Source organism: Hoplias malabaricus, chromosome 7, assembly GCF_029633855.1.
Source record: "Hoplias malabaricus isolate fHopMal1 chromosome 7, fHopMal1.hap1, whole genome shotgun sequence".
Lineage (NCBI taxonomy): Eukaryota > Metazoa > Chordata > Actinopteri > Characiformes > Erythrinidae > Hoplias > Hoplias malabaricus.
The window spans coordinates 46,825,408-46,846,285 of NC_089806.1; the positions used below are offsets into that span (position 1 = coordinate 46,825,408).

Here is a 20,878-nt window from a genome sequence, read left to right on the forward strand (position 1 = left end):
AAACATACACCACCTTAAATATATATCACCTTAAACCTATATCACATTAAATAAATACCACCTTAAACATACACCACCTTAAATAAATACCACCTTAAACATACACCACATTAAATATATATCACATTAAATATATATCACCTTAAACCTATATCACATTAAATAAATACCACCTTAAACATACACCACCTTAAATAAATACCACCTTAAACATACACCACATTAAATATATATCACATTAAATATATATCACCTTAAACCTATATCACATTAAATAAATACCACCTTAAACATACACCACCTTAAATAAATACCACCTTAAACATACACCACCTTAAATATATATCACCTTAAACCTATATCACATTAAATAAATACCACCTTAAACATACACCACCTTAAATAAATACCACCTTAAACATACACCACATTAAATATATATCACATTAAATAAATACCACCTTAAACATACACCACCTTAAATAAATACCACCTTAAACATATACCACCTTAAATATATATCACCTTAAACGTATATCACATTAAATATATACCACCTTAAACATACACCACATTAAACATACACCACATTAAACATACACCAACCTTAAACATACACCAACCTTAAACATACACCACCTTAAATATACACCACCTTAAACATACACCAACCTTAAATATACACCACCTTAAACATACACCACATTAAACATACACCACCTTAAACATACACCACCTTAAATAAATACCACCTCAAACAGCAGTAAAGTTAAAATTGTTCTTGTGTGTGTCTGTGAGGGAGGTGAATGCCTCATATCAGAGCAACACTATCCCTCTCCACATTCAAGAAATCCTTGAAGACACAGCTCTTCTTAGAGTATCTCTTGCACTGAAAGTCTTTCTTTAATGCACTTATTACTTCCTGCATATTGCACTCAATGTAAGGTAATTTGTATAAATTGTGCTGTAGTTTGAATGTTAGGTCCTCTTTTGTAAGTCGCTCTGGATAAAAGCGTCTGCCAAATGCATAAATGTAAATGTAAATGTCATGTGTGAGATATTGGAAACAAACTGGGTCTGTCCCAAACCCCCTCTGAGCTCCCTAAGTAGGCAGATTACTGGGACTCTAGTTAGAGAGCGATGAAGTCACTGCGTGTTCCCGCCCCCGGTGTTTACTTCCCTCTGTGGCGAGCATCACCACAGCGTTTCAGCGCTATGTAGTCTAGTCTTCCCAATTTATCCCCATTTTAATTATCTTTGCACTGGGAGAAGAGTGAAAAAGATGGGAGCTGGCTGAGGAGCGGTTTGATTACGCCTTAATATTCAGCCAGATTAAGGTATCTCAGTAGGCAGTGTATTTAAGGTTGGGACAGCCCACGTGTCGGGAGCCGCTCACCGTGACGTAACAGGCACTCTATGGACAGCTCACGTCTTGGAACAGACCCATTATCTCTTAATTTGCAGAGTAAATGTTCCAGGGATAGATTTAGAGTCGGACACAGAGGCTTTAACTGGAAAAAAATAAAAGAATTAATTCATTAACGTATTTAAAGATATGCTTCCTCACATAATTCACCCTTTAAACAGGGTCCAGTGACCGTTACAGGGCTTAGAGTCAGCTGAGTAAGTGATGGATCCCTGCTGTAACTCAGTGCTGAGTGTTCTCCTCTGAGCGTGTTGAGCTGAGTGAGCAGGTTTATCTCTGTGCTGTTGATTTTCCACTCTGTGGGTTTTTTCTGCTGAAGACGTCACATCACTGTTTAAACTTCTCTGTAAAAGAGAAGTGAATCTAAATCAGACACTTCCTTAATCTCTCTCTCTCACTCTCTCTCCCTCTCTCTCTGTCTGTCTCTCTCTCACTCTCTCTCTATTTCTCTCTCAATCTTTCACTCTCTCACTCTCTCCCTCACTCTATCTCTCTCTCTATGTCTCTCCCTCTCTCTCTCTCTGTCTCTCTCTGTCTCTCCCTCTCTCCCTCTCCCTCTCTCTCTCTCTCTCAGGTGTGCTCGTTCTTGGTGATCGGGGTGATGTCGATGATGATACCTGTGTGTACTGTGTTCGGGGGTCTGATAGCTGTGTGTCTGTTGATGGGTTTGTTTGATGGGTGTTTTATTTGTATCATGGCTCCGATCGCCTTTGAGCTCGTCGGGTCTCAGGACGTGTCCCAGGCCATCGGCTTCCTGCTCGGAATGATGTCCATCCCCATGACCGTCGGTCCTCCCATCGCAGGTAAGACTCGGACTCAGACACTCACGGTGACACTGGGTGGTACTTTCACCTCACGATTACAGCTTCAGAATCTACACACAGGCAGTGTTCTAGTAAAGACAGAGGGGTCCTCTCCATGAGATGCAGGTGAGGGACTGTCAGGGGGAGATTGTGGTGTGATAGCGCCCTCTGTTGCAGCAGATCAGCTCAGACACACATCACTGTCCAAGTCACACAGAGAAACTGTCCCTGTTCATGAACAACAGCTTTCATAAGGTGTGTGTGTGTGTGTATTTCAGGTTTTCTCAGGGACCGCCTGGACAGCTATGATGTAGCGTTTTACCTGGCAGGAATCCCCCCAATTATAGGGGGCGCTGTTCTGTGCCTGATCCCCTGGGTAGAGAAGAGACAGAAGAGTCGACAGAAGAAGAAGGAGCAGCACGCAGCTCAGAGCATGCTGGAGAACAACCACACAGCTACGGAGAAGAACCAGAGTCCAGAGTCTGTTATATAAACACACACACACACCTACAAGAAGTTGAACCAAAGTCCCGAGTATGTAATGTAAACCCACACTCGCACACGTGTGAGTCCCCAGTTTGTTATATAAACAATAGCTAATGTATGCACTCAATGAAATACCAAAGTCCCCAGTCTGTGATATAAACACAGACAGGCTGAGGCTAGTCAACCTGGAGCCTGTGTGGATTTTTCTGTTTAGACTTTGACTGAATTAGTTTTTGTTTTTATGAGTTTAAGAGTTTAGTGACCACTGAAGTGACCTCTGACCCCGAGCAGCGTTTACAGCTGAAGAGTAAATATGCAAATGACCCAGACACAACAATCAAACAAGACTCGAATAAAATAAACATCTGCTGCAAACGTAAACATAGAGTTAACCCCGAGAGGCCGAGAGAAACCTGCTCTGACCGCGGTGCTTTAAAGACGTCACAGGCTTGTTTCTCTCTCTCTCTCTCCCTCGCTTTTATTTCTCCTCTTCATTCTCTTTCAGAGCGCTGTCCGTCAGACTTCAGGGGCACAGCTTTATTTTATTTCAGTGTTTTAAATTTTAGTTTTAAAATTTTAAATTATTTGCAAAATAATGAAGGTTTACTGTTTGCTGAAGCTGCAGAATCTGCTCATGATTGGTTTGTGTTGATTTTCTCAGTGAAAATATGTCACAGGTTCCTAAACACGGCCACGGATCAGTGCCAGTATCGGGCCACAACAGCCAGCTACAGCTGGGCGAACAGCAGCAGAACCATCAAATGTATTTATAACAGTGTATTTTTATAAGCTTTAAACACTGCGGCTAAACACTGAGTCACTGCGTGTGATTCTTAAATTCTCAGTGTCCTACATCTCATCTCTGTCCTCGTCTCTCTGTCTCTGCCTCAAAGCTCATGGAGCACTCGCAGGTTTTTGTCTCGTGTGAAACAAACCTGCGCCTTAGAGGTGGGTGATACTCCCTCAAAATAATATCAGGACGTTTCCGGGTGCTTTTGTGATGACGGTGTTCTCGGAGAATATTGGATCTTGGAGGCAGTCCTCAGGAACAAAACAGGAACACGAAAGAGACGAAGACGGAGAGCACCTTAATTCGAACCTCTGCGTCTTTCTCAAACTGCTTCAGTGTTTTTCTCATTTATTCTTTATCTTCAAACCTCTCCTGAATATTTCAGTGTGTCCCCTTGTCACTCTTTGTGAAATCACTCAAGTTTGAGTCTCACCCCAAAGGAAAGAACAGTCAAGAAGGAAATCTCCTTAATGTCTCAGTATTTTCTCCCACACAGTAGTGAGATCAGATGGAAAGACAAAGGAGACGAGTCATTGAAGAGCAAGCTATGAGAAATAAGATTTTCCCTCTGGGACGTTAACTCAGCACGAGACGAGACGAGACGAGACAGTGTTGCTCCCTCTCAATTCAGTTCAAGTTTTAAGAACGAGGCATTAATTCATATCACAGTCAGTGTTTGAGTTTAAAACAGTAATAAAGAGTTTATCTTTAGCCAAAAGCCCAAAACACAGAGACTACAACTGAAAAATGAAACGTGACACAGACATTTCTCTGAAACAAATCGAGCACAAACTCAGTTTACATTGATTTAAAAACTGACCTTTTCTTGGTTTTCTGTTTCCTCCGTGACTTTAGACTGATTTACAAAAAACTGCAGGTTTAAGATGAGATTTGTGATTAAACAGAGCTTCGTGGTGAAATCTACCTCAGTCGGCGCTTCTCTGAAGAGCAGAAGGGATTAGTCACAGTTCACCTCTCCATTCCTGGTTTGTGATGATTTTACAAATAATTGTAGCACTTTTATGAGAATGGGATCAGTGTAGTGTTTGTTCACAGAGGAGTTGAATGTGTTCAGTGTTAGTGCCTTGACAATCACAGAGAGGGTTTATTTTTGATTTTAATAGAAACCAAAGGGAGAGGACGAGCGTGGAATAAAATAAAACCAGTGCAATCATCAATGAATGCTAAACATCCGCCGTGAAAACTAGTGCTTCACTTTAGACTTTTCAGTTTCCAACATTTAACATTAACATAGATTTACACTTCAGTTTATAACATTTAACGTGAACATAGATTTACACTTCAGTTTCCGTTTAAAGTCTTCATTTCTCACGTCTGTCTTCAGCGATATTCTGTTTTTATTTCAATGTCCTTTTTAAACTGTTGTTTTCTGCTCCCAGCTTTAAACTTGGATTTGATTCACATTAAAAGTTATTTGAATTAAAATAAACCTCAGAGAAATCGGAGTAAAAAATATTGTATGACATTCATGTGAGGAATTTACCAGTGACTGTTTGTTTATGTGTCATTTATAAATTGATTTTATTTTTATTTTTCTGTTTGTCTTTTTCTCGTTTGAGTTGAACCACTGCCAGTTACACAGCGGTATTATTTTTGTACTAATTAGTTTTAATTACTCTCTGATTAATGACGATCATGTGATAAACACTCTCTGAATCCAGATTCTGCTCCTGGATTTCCTTCTGTAAACTCAAACCCAGAATTCCCGGGTCGGAATCCGGACTGAGGATCAGGAGCTCACGGCATGTGACGTTAAAGGAGCAGTCTGTGGTTTCCTCCACCTTCTCCTTCTTCTCGTGTAACAGCCATCACTCTGACCCCTAGTGGCCGGGAGGTGTCAGAGATTCTGGACTAAACTTGACTGCACCTTTAATGCCACACTCTCAGAGTCATACTCAGGAACCTACACTCTTCAAGATAAAGGTTCTCCGGAGCAACACTGCAGCAGAACCACACTGGGTTCCCTGACTGCGAATTCGAAACATAAATGTAGTTTTAAATAAAGATCCATAAAGAACTGCATTTTTTTTTTGTTTTTAAAAAGTCACTGGTTCCGTGACTGGTTTTCACTTCCTTAAGAACCATTTAACGCTTGGTTCCTTAAAGGAACCATTTGTAAATGAGATGCATGTTTAAAGAGCCTTCTCATAATGTTCTTTATGGATTTGAGTGTTCTTCCTAGAACCTGTACATTATGAAGAGGTTCTTTAAACTGTAAACGTTCTTTACTCTGGAACCCAAAGCAAGGTTCTTTAAGGAACCTTTAAATAAAGTGAAAATCCACAGGAAGGTTCCCTGCTCTGAGAACCTGTTCTGTCTCCTCTGTGTTAAAGTCTTAAAGTGAAGATTATTTAATCCACCATCGGAATAGAAGAGAGCTTGATTTTTATTTTGAAGAGTGAGAGGAATCCCAGGCTTGAAATTGTGTTAATGCTTGGAAGCCCCTAGGGGGCGCTACTCGGGTGTATTTCCCTGGTGATTACACAGTGAACTACACCTTTATAAAGGAATCTTACTGTTGCTTCTGTATTAGAGCACCGCCCACACTTTATTCACCTTTTCATTTTCTAAAAGTGTCTTTATTTTCTGAACGGATCACAGTCAATCAACACCTCACCGCTATGTTTTGTTTGTTTGCTGATTCTGTCCATCGCCATTTCATTTCTGTTGGTTTAGTTTTCGAAACACAGCTGTTATTAATTTTGTAAAATGTTTAACACAATAAAGAAATCTTATGCAATTTTTATAAAATGTGTTTCTGTTTTAATTAAATACTTTTATTCTGAATTTTTTCTCTTAAATATTAAATACAGTTAAATAAACTGAGGACATTAATCAGGACTTTATTCCTCTCAGCAACATTCTCTACTCCTCCATCGCAGCGGTGGGGTTCCTCTGGTATGTTTAATTATATATATATATATTATAAATATATTTGATTTCAGTTTTTGACAGGGGCCCTTTAATGTACTTGGAGGACTTTTATCTGCTCGAGGACTTTTATTTTGCACTCAATGTTTTTCAACTTCACTTCCGATGACGGCAGAAGGAGGGTGACGCGGTGAGCAGCTGTGCGCGAGACTTTGTTTACAGTTTTTAATGTTTATTTTAGTTATTTATTTTTGATAGTTGTTTACCGTTGGTCAGTTTTTGTTAGTTATTTGTTGATTGTGTTCCGGGGCCAAAGATCAAAGGCGTTTTCGGCGCGCGCTCCTGCAGCACAAGCGCGAGCTCCCGGAACACAAAATATATTAAAAAGAGTTTCGGCTTTGATCTTTACCCTCGGTGTTTTCTGTGAACTTTGATCAGCGCCGCTTTGAACTCTAGTGTTTTTGTGTCGTTTTAATTAAAGAGCGGATCGATTTTGTTTGTTGTCTTGCTTTGATGATGCGGTGTTGTCCTAATCTTTACTGAAGTGCGAGTTTAATCGCAGTCCTGCGAGTATAGCCGGATAACTTTAACCCAAAGTCAAGCTTTATCCAATAGGAAAAATAGCTTCTGATCGGACCCTCCTCAACTCCGGGCTTAAGTTGAGGAGGGGGCGGGGGGACACCACAGAGCAGGATTTCTCAGTTTATCCGGATAACTTAAGCCCAGAGTTCAGGATGGTCCGATCAGAAGCCCCCTCAGGTTGAGCCTCAGGTACAAGATTGACCAGTGGGAGAAATCGATGAGGGACACTCGCGTTTGACAATCCTCCTCTTGGGGTTTAATTTATCCAGCTAACTGAGAAATCCTGGAACATCTTTTACTGTGTTTAGCCTGATAACAATCACAAGATTAGGACTGACCAGTAGAAATGTCTCTCAGCCCTTTTTCTGTTGCATAGACTTTGGGCTTGAGTTATCCAGCTAACTGAGAAATCCTGAGAGGTGCTTTCCAAAGTAGTTTGTCAGTTTAGTTGGATAACTTAAGCCTGACCTTTCAGGAGGAAACATAAGCTAAGATCCTTTTTATCTGAGAGCGCACAAATCTGGGATTAAGTTATCCGGCTAGCGGAGGAGGTGTGTGCTCTGTTCTGATGTGATGCTTTGTGTGTGTGTGTGTAGCCTGGTACGACATGGCCCCCGGTGTCGGGAAGAAGAAGCGCGTCCGTTTTGCGAGAGCTGAGGGGAAGGAGCCTTGCAAGCATGGGGGCGGAGCTTGGGGCCGACGCCTGGTTACCATCACGCTCTGCGGGTCCTTCCTCGGCCTGGTAACGACCACAACACACAGCCGTGTCCAAGGTTTTGCTAGGGGCTTCCTATGATACAAACACTGCATCTTACATCCACAAAAGTACTGTTTCTGTGAAGGGCTTTTTGAGGAGGACGTCTGGTTCCATTCACCTCCACTGTCCACTGTCCCCCACCGTCCACTGTCCTCACTTTCTGTGAGGGGCTTTTTGAGGAGGACGTCTGGTTCCCTTCACCTCCACTGTCCTGAGTCTGGAACCAGAACCTGCTCCGTCTGTGTTTATATCACCCAGAGAATCATGGGGGAATCCTTAAAGTTAGTGGAGCTGCAGCTGTATTGGAAACACCACTGTGTGTGTATTCTCTGGCCACTTTATCAGAAACACTACTGGAACTGTTCTTGTTGCTGAGTGTAGTTTTGAAGTGAAGTGAAAACCTTCTGAGCTCAACTCCTTTTGATTAAAGTTGAAAGCTGTAAAATCTGCTCAGCTACATCTTACATCACATCACTCGCTCACTCTTCATTTACTCACTCACTCATTCACTCACTCACTCTTCATTTACTCACTCACTCTTATTCACTCCCTCATTCACTCACTTACTTCTTATTTTCTCACTTCCTCATTCACTCCCTCACTCACCCACTCACTCCATTCACTCCTAATTTTCACACTCTCTCATTTACTCACTCAGGTTCAGAGAGCGTACGACACGAAGTGACGAATTTTACTCTGTGTGTGTGTGTGTGTGTGTAGGGGATGTGCATCTCCGTCTTGGGGCCGACGTTAGAAGACTTGGCCAAAAACGTGAACAAAGACCTCAGCAACATTTCGTATGTTTTCGTCGGCCGAGCGTCGGGGTATATCGGGGGGTCCCTGGTGGGGGGCATCCTCTTCGACATCCTCAACCCTCACCTGCTGCTGGGTAAGTACACACACACACACACACACACACACCACCTGTCCAGGGTTCCTCCTGAAGTGAGGGGGTCAGTCAGGAGTGTGTCCCTCCCTCTGAAGGATCACTCTCTACTCTCCTGGGGAGACGTTAGAGTCTGGAACATTGCTGAGGATTTGATGGATTTCGGCCTTCACATAAACACACGTGAAGTCATGTGCTTGTGGGAGTCATTTCTGTGTGTGTGTGTGTGTGTGTGTAGGTTTTGCGATGATGGTGACGTCGTTGGGGATGATTCTGACCCCTTTCTGTAAGAAAGCTCTGCTCCTGACGGTCCTCGTGTCCAGTGTGGGCGTGTCCATGGGCATCCTCGACACAGGTGAGCTCAGGTGTCGCTGAGGGGCGTGTCCATGTTTAAAAAAAACAGCAACCAGTGTAAACTTTCTTCATTCGATAAAGTTTTATTTATTCACTTCACAACCCCAGCCCTGACACGAGGTTATTATAAAACCAGTGACGACACACTCCACCACTACATTCTTCATTTACGTTTGTGACAACAGCTGAACGTCTGTTACGTGGGGAATATTGTGTTTAATGTACTTTTACAAGAGCCAATTAAACAATAAATTTGACTGTGTCCTCGGCGTGATCCTGACGTCTGTTAAAGTTGATAATATCACTTTATTAAAGACTGCCGGTGTTTGTATCTGTCTCCAGGTGGGAACGTGCTGATACTGAACACCTGGGGTGACGAGGTCGGGCCTCACCTGCAGGCACTGCACTTCTCCTTTGCCGCCGGAGCCTTCGTCTCACCCATCATCGCCAAGCTGCTGTTCACGGTTAATGGTAGTGCTAACGCTAGTGTCGGCAGTAGCGCCGAGGTGGCCTCCTTCCTGACGTTTTTCCACAGTAAAGGGAACGAGACGATGCCGGCATCCATGTGGGCCTACGTTGTGATCGGAGCGTTTGTCCTGTTGGTGTCGCTGTTGTTCTTTGTGCTTTATTCTCAAAACTCCGGCTCCTCTGGTAACCAGGCGTCGTCCTTGTCGCCAGGGAAACAACAGACGGCGAAGCACCACGTAGCGCTGATAGGGCTGCTGTCCTTCTTCTTCTTCTGGTACGTGGGCGCCGAGGTGGCGTACGGCTCCTTCATCTTTAACTTCGGTAAAGATTACGCCAAGCTGCCACAGGCCGAGGCCGCGGGGCTCAACTCTCTGTTCTGGGGCTCCTTCGCCGCCTTCCGGGGGTTGGCCATCTGCTTCGCGGCCTGCATTTACCCCGGGACCATGATCGTGCTGAGTTTACTGGGATGCACGGCGGCGGCGCTGCTGCTCGTTCTCTTCAGTCAACATCAGGTGGTGCTGTGGAGCTGCACGGCACTATACGGTGCGTCCATGGCCACCACGTTCCCCAGCGGCGTGGCGTGGGTGGAGCAGTACACGGTGGTGAACGGGCGGGCGGCGGCTGTGTTTGTGGTGGGGGCGGCGCTGGGAGAGATGACCCTCCCCACCGCGCTCGGCTTCCTCCTCGGTCAACTTCTTGACCGGCCGCTGCTCATGTACCTCGCCCTCATCACCGCCATCATCACCTCCGTCCTCTTCCCCGTCATGTACATACTCGCCAGATCAGGTTAGTCTCTCCATCAGCACAATCCAGACGTCTGAGGATAGTCAGTGGGGGAAGTAGGGGGTTAAGGAGTAGAGAGCAGTGATTTGGGATTATGGAGTATATATCTGTTCCAAAGATCTTTGATGTTTTTCCTCTTGACATGCTCCATGTGCCCGGGCTTCTTCTCCTGCAGGTGGCGCTGTGATCCGGAAGCCGAGGGGGCTGCAACGCGGTGGTGATGAAAGTGATCGCCAGGCGCTGCTGGACGGTGGAGGAGATGAGGAGGCGGAGCCTGAGGAGGACGCGGAGCAGTGGAACGACGCAGACTTCGAGGTCATCGAGATGGACGACACTCCCTCGCCGAGTAAACTCAGCACATCTCAGCCCGCGGCGCCTCCTACCCACAATGCAGTGGGGTCCAGGAATGTTGCAGCGGGTGATTCACCGCGACGCAAAGGCCCGCTCGACCGGGAGAAAAACGACTGAGACACGCACCTGCCCCCTGCTGGAGGGACAGGGGGGTGGAGCTGATACTAAAGCACTACATTTTGTACAAGACCCACTAATCACACAGCGCTGCCCCCTGCCAGGCTCCAGTGGTACTGCACCTGATGTAACTCCAGTTTTGTTTACTGCATGAAAACAGACAAACAACTGTTTGTAAATAAACAACGGTCTGGACCTGAGGACTGCTCCGTTTAGTCAGTTAACTGTAGCCCAAATTTAAGCCTGTCCAATAGAAACAGAGCTGGGGGTGATTTCTATGGGACAGTCCTCAACTTTGGGTTTAAGTTATCCGGCTAACTGAGAATCCTGCTCTGTTATAACCCTGGTCACTCACAGAAACCACACAAACTGCTGTCAAAAAAAACAGCTGACCACTTCAGACGCTGCACAGACACAGCTGTGATTTACTGTGTGCTTCAGAAGTGTGGACTCTGAGAAACTCCAGAAGTTTCCACAGTGACGATCCAGAACTAATCAGGTTTCCAAAGTGGAGACAAATCTCGAGGAAGGTCAGATTTAAAAATGTAGTTAAAAGTATAACGCAACAGGAATCACGGAGTAAACACTGAGTCGTCCGCGCTGGATTCTCCGATCATTTGAGTCCAAACTTTTGAACGGCAGCTAACAGCAGTTTGTTTTTCTGAAGATCGGTGTTTGTTTACATTGTTTACACCAACAACAACAACAGGAAAAGGGCAGAATCGGGACTGAGCTCCAAAATCATGCTCCTCAGTCCAGCGCCACTGCCCCTGGTGGGGCGGGGGAGTCTCTAAGCACTTTGTTGACGAGTTAATTTTTCTACAAAGATTTTATTCAAAAATAATTATGACTTCAATCATTAAATGATTAAAGATCTAAAACCAAGCGGCACGTCTCTGACGAGAAATAAACCCCTGCTTCAATGGGGACTGTGGGGGTTTAAAAGGTCCACAGTGTGGTGAAGGGGACTGTGGGGGTTTAGAGGGTCCGCGGTGTGGTGAAGGGGACTGTGGGGGTGTAGAGGGTCCGCGGTGTGGTGAAGGGGATTGTGGGGGTGTAGAGGGTCCGCGGTGTGGTGAAGGGGATGGTGACCTGTGTTTACTTTATTATTTCTCTCTCGTTTTCCCAACTCTTCTTCTGATTGCTCGTCTGTGGAACTTCAGCCTTTTGCACTTTTATCTGAAACTCTTGAGAACTTTTATTTTAAAATCGGCCAAATGAAGAACCCTGGGATGTGTTTAAATTATTTACTGTCAGATTTTTCTTTTTTAAATAAAGCATTGAATTAAAATGGAAATGTATTGCACTGGTGCTATATGTTTATCAAGAAGATAAAAGATAAACAGTGCAGTTATTATATTAAAGCCTCTCCACCTTAAATAGTGCAGTTATTATATTAAAGCTCCTCCACCTCAAATAGTGCAGTTATTATATTAAAGCTTCTCCACCTTAAATAGTGCAGTTATTATATTAAAGCTCCTTCACCTTAAACAGTGCAGTTATTATATTAAAGCGCCTCCACCTTAAACAGTGCAGTTATTATGTTAAAGTGCCTCCACCTTAAACAGTGCAGTGTTTATATTAAAGCTCCTCCACCTTAAACAGTGCAGTTTTTATATTAAAGCGCCTCCACCTTAAACAGTGCAGTTATTATATTAAAGCTCCTCCACCTTAAACAGTGCAGTTATTATATTAAAGCTTCTCCACCTTAAATAGTGCAGTTATTATATTAAAGCTCCTCCACCTCAAATAGTGCAGTTATTATATTAAAGCTTCTCCACCTTAAATAGTGCAGTTATTATACTAAAGCTCCTTCACCTTAAACAGTGCAGTTATTATATTAAAGCGCCTCCACCTTAAACAGTGCAGTGTTTATATTAAAGCTCCTCCACCTTAAACAGTGCAGTTTTTATATTAAAGCGCCTCCACCTTAAACAGTGCAGTTTTTATATTAAATTGCCTCCACCTTAAATACTGCAGTTATTATATTAAATTGCCTCCACCTTAAATAGTGCAGTTATTATATTAAAGCGCCTCCACCTTAAACAGTGCAGTTATTATATTAAATTGCCTCCACCTTAAGCAGTGCAGTTATTATATTAAAGCTACTCCACCTTAAACAGTGCAGTTATTATATTAAAGTGCCTCCACCTTAAATAGTGCAGTTATTATATTAAATTGCCTCCACCTTAAACAGTGCAGTGTTTATATTAAAGCTCCTCCACCTTAAACAGTGCAGTTTTTATATTAAAGCGCCTCCACCTTAAACAGTGCAGTTATTATATTAAATTGCCTCCACCTTAAACAGTGCAGTTATTATATTAAAGCTCCTCCACCTTAAACAGTGCAGTTATTATATTAAAGAGCCTCCACCTTAAACAGTGCAGTTTTTATATTAAAGCTCCTCCACCTTAAACAGTGCAGTTTTTATATTAAAGCGCCTCCACCTTAAACAGTGCAGTTTTTATATTAAAGCTCCTCCACCTTAAACAGTGCAGTTTTTATATTAAAGCGCCTCCACCTTAAACAGTGCAGTTATTATATTAAAGCGCCTTCACCTTAAACAGTGCAGTTATTATATTAAATTGCCTCCACCTTAAACAGTGCAGTTATTATATTAAAGCTCCTCCACCTTAAATAGTGCAGTTATTATATTAAAGAGCCTCCACCTTAAATAGTGTAGTTATTATATTAAAGCTCCTCCACCTTAAACAGTGCAGTTATTATATTAAAGAGCCTCCACCTTAAACAGTGCAGTTATTATATTAAAGCTCCTCCACCTTAAACGGTGCAGTTATTATATTAAATTGCCTCCACCTTAAACAGTGCAGTTATTATATTAAATTGCCTCCACCTTAAACAGTGCAGTTATTATGTTAAAGCTCCTCCACCTTAAACAGTGCAGTTATTATATTAAAGAGCCTCCACCTTAAACAGTGCAGTTATTATATTAAAACTCCTCCACCTTAAACAGTGCAGTTATTATATTAAATTGCCTCCACCTTAAACAGTGCAGTTATTATGTTAAAGCTCCTCCACCTTAAACAGTGCAGTTTTTATATTAAAGCGCCTCCCCCTTAAACAGTGCAGTTATTATATTAAACCTCCTCCACCTTAAACAGTGCAGTTATTATATTAAATTGCCTCCACCTTAAACAGTGCAGTTATTATATTAAATTGCCTCCACCTTAAACAGTGCAGTTATTATATTAAATTGCCTCCACCTTAAACAGTGCAGTTATGTTAAAGCTCCTCCACCTTAAATAGTGTAGTTATTATATTAAAGCTCCTCCACCTTAAACAGTGCAGTTATTATATTAAAGCTCCTCCACCTTAAACAGTGCAGTTATTATATTAAATTGCCTCCACCTTAAACAGTGCAGTTATTATATTAAAGCTCCTCCATCTTAAATAGTGCAGTTATTATATTAAAGCGCCTCCACCTTAAACAGTGTAGTTATTATATTAAAGCTCCTCCATCTTAAATAGTGCAGTTATTATATTAAAGCGCCTCCACCTTAAACAGTGTAGTTATTATATTAAAGCTCCTCCATCTTAAATAGTGCAGTTATTATATTAAAGCTCCTCCACCTTAAATAGTGCAGTTATTATATTAAAGCGCCTCCACCTTAAACAGTGCAGTTATTATATTAAAGCGCCTCCACCTTAAACAGTGCAATTATATTAAAGCTCCTCCACCTTAAACAGTGCAGTTATTATATTAAAGCTCCTCCATCTTAAATAGTGCAGTTATTATATTAAAGCGCCTCCACTCTAAACAGTGTAGTTATTATATTAAAGCTCCTCCATCTTAAACAGTGCAGTTATTATATTAAAGCTCCTCCATCTTAAATAGTGCAGTTATTATATTAAAGCGCCTCCACCTTAAACAGTGTAGTTATTATATTAAAGCTCCTCCATCTTAAATAGTGCAGTTATTATATTAAAGCGCCTCCACCTTAAACAGTGTAGTTATTATATTAAAGCGCCTCCACCTTAAATAGTGCAGTTATTATATTAAAGCTCCTCCACCTTAAATAGTGCAGTTATTATATTAAAGCGCCTCCACCTTAAACAGTGTAGTTATTATATTAAAGCGCCTCCACCTTAAACAGTGCAATTATGTTAAAGCTCCTCCACCTTAAACAGTGCAGTTATTATATTAAAGCTCCTCCATCTTAAATAGTGCAGTTATTATATTAAAGCGCCTCCACCTTAAACAGTGTAGTTATTATATTAAAGCTCCTCCATCTTAAATAGTGCAGTTATTATATTAAAGCGCCTCCACCTTAAACAGTGTAGTTATTATATTAAAGCTCCTCCATCTTAAATAGTGCAGTTATTATATTAAAGCTCCTCCACCTTAAATAGTGCAGTTATTATATTAAAGCGCCTCCACCTTAAACAGTGCAATTATATTAAAGCTCCTCCACCTTAAACAGTGCAGTTATTATATTAAAGCTCCTCCATCTTAAATAGTGCAGTTATTATATTAAAGCGCCTCCACTCTAAACAGTGTAGTTATTATATTAAAGCTCCTCCATCTTAAACAGTGCAGTTATTATATTAAAGCTCCTCCATCTTAAATAGTGCAGTTATTATATTAAAGCGCCTCCACCTTAAACAGTGTAGTTATTATATTAAAGCTCCTCCATCTTAAATAGTGCAGTTATTATATTAAAGCGCCTCCACCTTAAACAGTGTAGTTATTATATTAAAGCGCCTCCACCTTAAATAGTGCAGTTATTATATTAAAGCTCCTCCACCTTAAATAGTGCAGTTATTATATTAAAGCGCCTCCACCTTAAACAGTGTAGTTATTATATTAAAGCGCCTCCACCTTAAACAGTGCAATTATGTTAAAGCTCCTCCACCTTAAACAGTGCAGTTATTATATTAAAGCTCCTCCATCTTAAATAGTGCAGTTATTATATTAAAGCGCCTCCACCTTAAACAGTGTAGTTATTATATTAAAGCTCCTCCATCTTAAATAGTGCAGTTATTATATTAAAGCGCCTCCACCTTAAACAGTGTAGTTATTATATTAAAGCTCCTCCATCTTAAATAGTGCAGTTATTATATTAAAGCTCCTCCACCTTAAATAGTGCAGTTATTATATTAAAGCGCCTCCACCTTAAACAGTGTAGTTATTATATTAAAGCGCCTCCACCTTAAACAGTGCAATTATATTAAAGCTCCTCCACCTTAAACAGTGCAGTTATTATATTAAAGCTCCTCCACCTTAAACAGTGTAGTTATTATATTAAAGCTCCTCCATCTTAAATAGTGCAGTTATTATATTAAAGCGCCTCCACCTTAAACAGTGCAGTTATTATATTAGAGCCTCCACCTTAAACAGTGTAGTTATTATATTAAAGCTCCTCCATCTTAAATAGTGCAGTTATTATATTAAAGCGCCTCCACCTTAAACAGTGCAGTTATTATATTAGAGCCTCCACCTTAAACAGTGTAGTTATTATATTAAAGCTCCTCCATCTTAAATAGTGCAGTTATTATATTAAAGCTCCTCCACCTTAAACAGTGCAGTTATTATATTAAAGCTCCTCCACCTTAAACAGTGCAGTTATTATATTAAAGCTCCTCCACCTTAAATAGTGCAGTTATTATATTAAAGCGCCTCCACCTTAAACAGTGTAGTTATTATATTAAAGCGCCTCCACCTTAAACAGTGCAATTATATTAAAGCTCCTCCACCTTAAACAGTGCAGTTATTATATTAAAGCTCCTCCATCTTAAATAGTGCAGTTATTATATTAAAGCGCCTCCACCTTAAACAGTGTAGTTATTATATTAAAGCTCCTCCATCTTAAACAGTGCAGTTATTATATTAAAGCTCCTCCATCTTAAATAGTGCAGTTATTATATTAAAGCGCCTCCACCTTAAACAGTGTAGTTATTATATTAAAGCTCCTCCATCTTAAATAGTGCAGTTATTATATTAAAGCGCCTCCACCTTAAACAGTGCAGTTATTATATTAAAGCTCCTCCATCTTAAATAGTGCAGTTATTATATTAAAGCGCCTCCACCTTAAACAGTGTAGTTATTATATTAAAGCTCCTCCATCTTAAACAGTGCAGTTATTATATTAAAGCTCCTCCATCTTAAATAGTGCAGTTATTATATTAAAGCGCCTTCACCTTAAACAGTGTAGTTATTATATTAAAGCTCCTCCATCTTAAATAGTGCAGTTATTATATTAAAGCGCCTCCACCTTAAACAGTGTAGTTATTATATTAAAGCGCCTCCACCTTAAATAGTGCAGTTATTATATTAAAGCTCCTCCACCTTAAATAGTGCAGTTATTATATTAAAGCGCCTCCACCTTAAACAGTGTAGTTATTATATTAAAGCGCCTCCACCTTAAACAGTGCAATTATATTAAAGCTCCTCCACCTTAAACAGTGTAGTTATTATATTAAAGCTCCTCCATCTTAAACAGTGTAGTTATTATATTAAAGCGCCTCCACCTTAAACAGTGCAGTTATTATATTAGAGCCTCCACCTTAAACAGTGTAGTTATTATATTAAAGCTCCTCCATCTTAAATAGTGCAGTTATTATATTAAAGCGCCTCCACCTTAAACAGTGCAGTTATTATATTAAAGCTCCTCCATCTTAAATAGTGCAGTTATTATATTAAAGCGCCTCCACCTTAAACAGTGCAGTTATTATATTAAAGCTCCTCCATCTTAAATAGTGCAGTTATTATATTAAAGCGCCTCCACCTTAAACAGTGCAGTTATTATATTAAAGCGCCTCCACCTTAAACAGTGCAGTTATTATATTAAAGCTCCTCCATCTTAAATAGTGCAGTTATTATATTAAAGCGCCTCCACCTTAAACAGTGCAGTTATTATATTAAAGCTCCTCCATCTTAAATAGTGCAGTTATTATATTAAAGAGCCTCCACCTTAAACAGTGTAGTTATTATATTAAAGCTCCTCCATCTTAAATAGTGCAGTTATTATATTAAAGCGCCTCCACCTTAAACAGTGCAGTTATTATATTAAAGCGCCTCCACCTTAAACAGTGCAGTTATTATATTAAAGCTCCTCCATCTTAAATAGTGCAGTTATTATATTAAAGCGCCTCCACCTTAAACAGTGCAGTTATTATATTAAAGCTCCTCCATCTTAAATAGTGCAGTTATTATATTAAAGAGCCTCCACCTTAAACAGTGTAGTTATTATATTAAAGCTCCTCCATCTTAAATAGTGCAGTTATTATATTAAAGCGCCTCCACCTTAAACAGTGCAGTTATTATATTAAAGCGCCTCCACCTTAAACAGTGCAGTTATTATATTAAAGCTCCTCCATCTTAAACAGTGCAGTTATTATATTAAAGCGCTTCCACCTTAAATAGTGCAGTTATTATATTAAAGCGCCTCCACCTTAAACAGTGTAGTTATTATATTAAAGCGCCTCCACCTTAAACAGTGCAATTATATTAAAGCTCCTCCACCTTAAACAGTGCAGTTATTATATTAAAGCTCCTCCACCTTAAACAGTGTAGTTATTATATTAAAGCTCCTCCATCTTAAATAGTGCAGTTATTATATTAAAGCGCCTCCACCTTAAACAGTGCAGTTATTATATTAGAGCCTCCACCTTAAACAGTGTAGTTATTATATTAAAGCTCCTCCATCTTAAATAGTGCAGTTATTATATTAAAGCTCCTCCACCTTAAATAGTGCAGTTATTATATTAAAGCGCCTCCACCTTAAACAGTGTAGTTATTATATTAAAGCGCCTCCACCTTAAACAGTGCAATTATATTAAAGCTCCTCCACCTTAAACAGTGCAGTTATTATATTAAAGCTCCTCCACCTTAAACAGTGTAGTTATTATATTAAAGCTCCTCCATCTTAAATAGTGCAGTTATTATATTAAAGCGCCTCCACCTTAAACAGTGTAGTTATTATATTAAAGCTCCTCCATCTTAAACAGTGCAGTTATTATATTAAAGCTCCTCCATCTTAAATAGTGCAGTTATTATATTAAAGCGCCTTCACCTTAAACAGTGTAGTTATTATATTAAAGCTCCTCCATCTTAAATAGTGCAGTTATTATATTAAAGCGCCTCCACCTTAAACAGTGTAGTTATTATATTAAAGCGCCTCCACCTTAAATAGTGCAGTTATTATATTAAAGCTCCTCCACCTTAAATAATGCAGTTATTATATTAAAGCGCCTCCACCTTAAACAGTGTAGTTATTATATTAAAGCGCCTCCACCTTAAACAGTGCAATTATATTAAAGCTCCTCCACCTTAAACAGTGTAGTTATTATATTAAAGCTCCTCCATCTTAAACAGTGTAGTTATTATATTAAAGCGCCTCCACCTTAAACAGTGCAGTTATTATATTAGAGCCTCCACCTTAAACAGTGTAGTTATTATATTAAAGCTCCTCCATCTTAAATAGTGCAGTTATTATATTAAAGCGCCTCCACCTTAAACAGTGCAGTTATTATATTAAAGCTCCTCCACCTTAAACAGTGCAGTTATTATATTAGAGCCTCCACCTTAAACAGTGTAGTTATTATATTAAAGCTCCTCCATCTTAAATAGTGCAGTTATTATATTAAAGCGCCTCCACCTTAAACAGTGCAGTTATTATATTAAAGCTCCTCCATCTTAAATAGTGCAGTTATTATATTAAAGCGCCTCCACCTTAAACAGTGCAGTTATTATATTAAAGCTCCTCCATCTTAAATAGTGCAGTTATTATATTAAAGCGCCTCCACCTTAAACAGTGCAGTTATTATATTAAAGCGCCTCCACCTTAAACAGTGCAGTTATTATATTAAAGCTCCTCCATCTTAAATAGTGCAGTTATTATATTAAAGCGCCTCCACCTTAAACAGTGCAGTTATTATATTAAAGCTCCTCCATCTTAAATAGTGCAGTTATTATATTAAAGAGCCTCCACCTTAAACAGTGTAGTTATTATATTAAAGCTCCTCCATCTTAAATAGTGCAGTTATTATATTAAAGCGCCTCCACCTTAAACAGTGCAGTTATTATATTAAAGCGCCTCCACCTTAAACAGTGCAGTTATTATATTAAAGCTCCTCCATCTTAAATAGTGCAGTTATTATATTAAAGCGCCTCCACCTTAAACAGTGCAGTTATTATATTAAAGCTCCTCCATCTTAAATAGTGCAGTTATTATATTAAAGAGCCTCCACCTTAAACAGTGTAGTTATTATATTAAAGCTCCTCCATCTTAAATAGTGCAGTTATTATATTAAAGCGCCTCCACCTTAAACAGTGCAGTTATTATATTAAAGCGCCTCCACCTTAAACAGTGCAGTTATTATATTAAAGCTCCTCCATCTTAAACAGTGCAGTTATTATATTAAAGCGCTTCCACCTTAAATAGTGCAGTTATTATATTAAAGCGCCTCCACCTTAAACAGTGTAGTTATTATATTAAAGCGCCTCCACCTTAAACAGTGCAATTATATTAAAGCTCCTCCACCTTAAACAGTGCAGTTATTATATTAAAGCTCCTCCACCTTAAACAGTGTAGTTATTATATTAAAGCTCCTCCATCTTAAATAGTGCAGTTATTATATTAAAGCGCCTTCACCTTAAACAGTGTAGTTATTATATTAAAGCTCCTCCATCTTAAATAGTGCAGTTATTATATTAAAGCGCCTCCACCTTAAACAGTGTAGTTATTATATTAAAGCGCCTCCACCTTAAATAGTGCAGTTATTATATTAAAGCTCCTCCACCTTAAATAGTGCAGTTATTATATTAAAGCGCCTCCACCCTAAACAGTGTAGTTATTATATTAAAGCGCCTCCACCTTAAACAGTGCAATTATATTAAAGCTCCTCCACCTTAAACAGTGTAGTTATTATATTAAAGCTCCTCCATCTTAAACAGTGTAGTTATTATATTAAAGCGCCTCCACCTTAAACAGTGCAGTTATTATATTAGAGCCTCCACCTTAAACAGTGTAGTTATTATATTAAAGCTCCTCCATCTTAAATAGTGCAGTTATTATATTAAAGCGCCTCCACCTTAAACAGTGCAGTTATTATATTAAAGCTCCTCCATCTTAAATAGTGCAGTTATTATATTAAAGCGCCTCCACCTTAAACAGTGCAGTTATTATATTAAAGCTCCTCCATCTTAAATAGTGCAGTTATT

At 39.9% G+C, this 20,878-nt stretch overlaps 2 protein-coding genes across 4 annotated transcripts in view; both read left to right on the forward strand.

The window, feature by feature from the left end:
• Positions 1 to 6,256, forward strand: part of slc16a10 (solute carrier family 16 member 10) — a 28,334-nt gene extending 22,078 nt beyond the window's left edge. Inside the window, exons 5-6 of the mRNA XM_066677520.1 lie at positions 2,001 to 2,229; positions 2,508 to 6,256. Coding sequence (XP_066533617.1) covers positions 2,001 to 2,229; positions 2,508 to 2,722 — 444 coding nt within the window. The 3' untranslated portion in view covers positions 2,723 to 6,256. The remainder of the gene's footprint in view (positions 1 to 2,000; positions 2,230 to 2,507) is intronic.
• Positions 6,257 to 6,541: 285 nt separating this feature from the next.
• mfsd4b (major facilitator superfamily domain containing 4B) lies at positions 6,542 to 11,688 on the forward strand. Of its 3 annotated transcripts, none has more exons than XM_066677977.1 (6): positions 6,542 to 6,597; positions 7,576 to 7,721; positions 8,457 to 8,625; positions 8,861 to 8,977; positions 9,319 to 10,230; positions 10,403 to 11,688. In XM_066677977.1, exons 2-6 carry the CDS (start codon positions 7,587 to 7,589, stop codon positions 10,693 to 10,695), a joined length of 1,626 nt encoding a protein of 541 aa, XP_066534074.1. In that variant the 5' UTR covers positions 6,542 to 6,597; positions 7,576 to 7,586; the 3' UTR covers positions 10,696 to 11,688. The 3 variants fall into 3 exon arrangements, with proteins under 3 accessions (XP_066534074.1, XP_066534073.1, XP_066534075.1); XM_066677976.1 differs by having other exon boundaries at positions 6,550 to 6,587; XM_066677978.1 differs by lacking the exon at positions 6,542 to 6,597 and having other exon boundaries at positions 6,699 to 7,721.
• The last annotated feature ends 9,190 nt before the right edge of the window (positions 11,689 to 20,878 follow it).

What these genes read in the sequence shown, in the direction of transcription:
- mfsd4b (XM_066677977.1), top strand. Translation starts at nt 7,587, where the DNA reads ATGGCCCCCGGTGTCGGGAAGAAGAAGCGCGTCCGTTTTGCGAGAGCT. An exon ending in GCGGGTCCTTCCTCGGCCTG is followed by an intron (nt 7,722 to 8,456) that starts GTAACGACCACA and finishes GTGTGTGTGTAG; the next exon opens with GGGATGTGCATCTCCGTCTT. An exon ending in CAACCCTCACCTGCTGCTGG is followed by an intron (nt 8,626 to 8,860) that starts GTAAGTACACAC and finishes GTGTGTGTGTAG; the next exon opens with GTTTTGCGATGATGGTGACG.